A 3,091-nucleotide genomic window follows, 5' to 3' on the forward strand; every position below is an offset into this window, starting at 1 on the left:
ACTAAACCCAAATTCAAACGACCGAAACGTCGTTAAACTAAACCCAAATTCAAACGACCGAAACGTCGCTAAACTAAACCCAAATNCCAAATTCAAACGACCGAAACGTCGTTAAACTAAACCCAAATTCAAACGACCGAAACGTCGCTAAACTAAACCCAAATTCAAACGACCGAAACTTCGCTAAACTAAACCTGAATTCAAACGACTGAAACATCGTTAAACTAAACCCAAATTCAAATGACTGAAACGCCATTAAACTTTCCTTGATCATGTAATTTCGGGCGATGGTATCTCGGTGAACCTGAAGAAAGTTGAGGCAATTAGAGATTGGCCTCGCCCGACGAGCGTATCGGAGGTTTGTAGTTTCCTTGGGCTAGCGGGTTATTATCGGCGGTTCGTGGAGGGGTTTGCTAAAATAACTACTCCACTAACGTGCCTCGCACACAAAGGGGTGAAATATGTTTGAAGCCCTGAATGCGAGCGGAGCTTCAAGGAGTTAAAAGAAAGATTGACCACGACCCCGGTGCTTGCTCTACCGACGCCGGGGGAGACATTTGTGGTATATAGTGATGCTTCCTACGTTGGACTCGGGTGTGTCTTGATGCAAAACGGGCGGGTTATAGCTTATGCTTCACGCCAATTGAAGACTTACGAGAAGAACTACCCGATTCACAATCTTGAGCTAGCGGCGGTTATTTTCACGCTAAAATTATGGAGGCATTACTTATACGGGAAACATTGTGAGATTTATACGGATCACAAAAGTCTTAAGTACTTATTCATCCAAAGGGAGCTAAATATGCGACAACGGCGGTGGTTAGAGTTGTTGAAAGATTATGACGTCACTATACTTTACTACCCGGGAAAAGCCAATGTCGTGGCCGATGCACTTAGTAGAAAATCGGGAGAAAATTTGGCTTCAGCAATCACACCCCAACTATTATTATAAAAGGAGATGCAACGGCTTGGTTTGGAAGTAGTAGCGCCGGGAGTGCCGGCTACACTTGCTACCTTAGTGGTGCAACCGACCTTGTTGGAGAGGATAAAAGAATTGCAAGCTTCCGATGAGTAGCTCCAAATAGTGCACGGTGAAGTTGAGAGGGGTAGTGCCAATGATTTTGGCATTGGGACTGACGGCACACTTCGATTTCGAAATAGTTGGTGTGTACCTAAGAACAAGGATCTCCGCAGGGCGATTATGCAAGAGGCGCATCAATTTTCTTATAGCATTCACCCCGGCGGCACCAAAATGTACCAAGATTTGAAGATGCACTATTGGTGGCCGAGCATGAAGAAAGACATTGGGGAATTTGTTGCGCAATGCCTTACTTGCCAACAAGTAAAAGCGGAGCGACGATTTCCGGCGGGGAAATCGCAAAGCCTACCTATACTCGTTTGGAAATGGAAAAATATCGCGATGGACTTCGTGACCGGATTGCCCCGATCTCGAGGTGGACATGATGCAATTTGGGTGATAGTAGACCGGTTGACGAAGTCGGCGTATTTCCTACCGATTCATATTACTTGGTCGGGGGACAAGTTGGCCCAAGTATATATCGATGAAGTTGTGAGACTTCATGGGATACCGGCGTCAATTGTATCGGATCGGGACCTGAGGTTCACATCTCACTTTTGGAGGAGCCTACAGGAGGCCTTAGGCACACTGCTCGACTTTAGCACGGCGTTTCATCCTCAAAATGATGGTCAATCGGAGAGGACTATACAAATACTTGAGGATATGCTTCGAGCGTGTGTACTAGACTACAAGGGCGGTTGGCATGATCACTTACTGATGGCGGAGTTCGCGTACAATAATAGTTATCAAGAGAGTATCGCGATGGCGCTATTCGAGGCCCTTTATGGAAAGAAATGTCGCTCTCCAATTCATTGGAGCGATGTGGGCGAGAGAGCTACTCTTGGCCCAGATGTGGTACGGGAAGCGGAGGAGAAGGTTCGCCTTGCCCGCCAAAGACTCACTACGGCGCAATCTCGGCAAAAGAGCTACGCCGACAAACGGAGGAAGGATATAGAATTTGCCGTTGGAGACCACGTGTTCCTTAAGGTGTTGCCGATGCGAGGAATTAGACGGTTTGGACTTCGGGGGAAGCTAAGTCCCCGCTACCTCGGACCGTTTGAGGTATTAGAGCGGGTCGGCGCGGTAGCGTACAAAATAGCATTACCACCGAGGCTTGCGGGAGTACACGACGTGTTCCATGTATCGAATCTCCACAAGTACATCCATGACCCTGAGCATATCCTCTCGTTTGAGCCGTCGGAGATTCCAGAGGATATGACTTATGAGGAGTTCCCGGCGTATATCATCGATCGAGAGGTGAGAAAACTACGGAATCGCAAGATTCCGTATGTCAAGGTTCGTTGGAGCAACCACAATGACCGAGAGGCTACGAGGGAGCTCGAAAGTGCAATGCGGGAACATTATCCCCACCTCTTCGAGAATCTGGATTAAGGTATGGAATCTAGATTTCAATTAAGTAGTTTCGCGGACGAAACTAATTTTAAGGGGTGGAGAATGTAACGTATCGAAACCTAGATAGAAAATGGCGAACTTTAGGCAAATTGACTAAAGTGTGCGAATGGATTAATTGGGCGAGTTCCAATTAACCTACCAACAGTATTGGAAGGGTTAAAAATGAGTTCTAGAAATGTTAGAAGGGTTTTGGCATCGATCGGTACAAAATAAAATCGAGACGGAGCCAAAAACCAGGTCTGGAGCAAAGTGTACCGGTACAGCAAGCGACCTGTCACCGGTTACACATGCTGAAACCGGTGACACTTCAAAGTGTACTGGTACATTTTGGGCGAAACTGAGAGATCTGTTCTCGGGTTTGCCTCTGCGTAGTCGTGAAACCGGTGACACGTCAAAGTGTACCGGTACACTTTGGGCCTGATAGCAAAATAAGGTCTGCTGCAAAATATAAAGATTTGGAGGGCTTTTTGGCAAATGTTACAACATGTTAATAGCCCAATACCCCTTCCCCTCACAGCCAACACCCATTTCACTCTCTCCCTTATTTTCCTCTCTTTCTCTCTCTAGAAAGCAAGCCCTAGAGCTTGGAGAAGGTGGAGG

General features: G+C 46.8%; 1 protein-coding gene across 1 annotated transcript; it reads left to right on the top strand.

Annotated features, from left to right (window-relative positions):
* LOC109724771 lies at nt 2,075-2,470 on the top strand. The gene has a single exon (XM_020253703.1). It carries the CDS (start codon nt 2,075-2,077, stop codon nt 2,468-2,470), a length of 396 nt encoding a protein of 131 aa, XP_020109292.1.

This window comes from Ananas comosus, linkage group 19 (genome assembly GCF_001540865.1).
Source record: "Ananas comosus cultivar F153 linkage group 19, ASM154086v1, whole genome shotgun sequence".
NCBI lineage: Eukaryota > Viridiplantae > Streptophyta > Magnoliopsida > Poales > Bromeliaceae > Ananas > Ananas comosus.

Excerpts from the sequence above, each read along its gene's own strand:
- LOC109724771 (XM_020253703.1), top strand. The coding sequence starts at position 2,075 with ATGCGAGGAATTAGACGGTTTGGACTTCGGGGGAAGCTAAGTCCCCGC.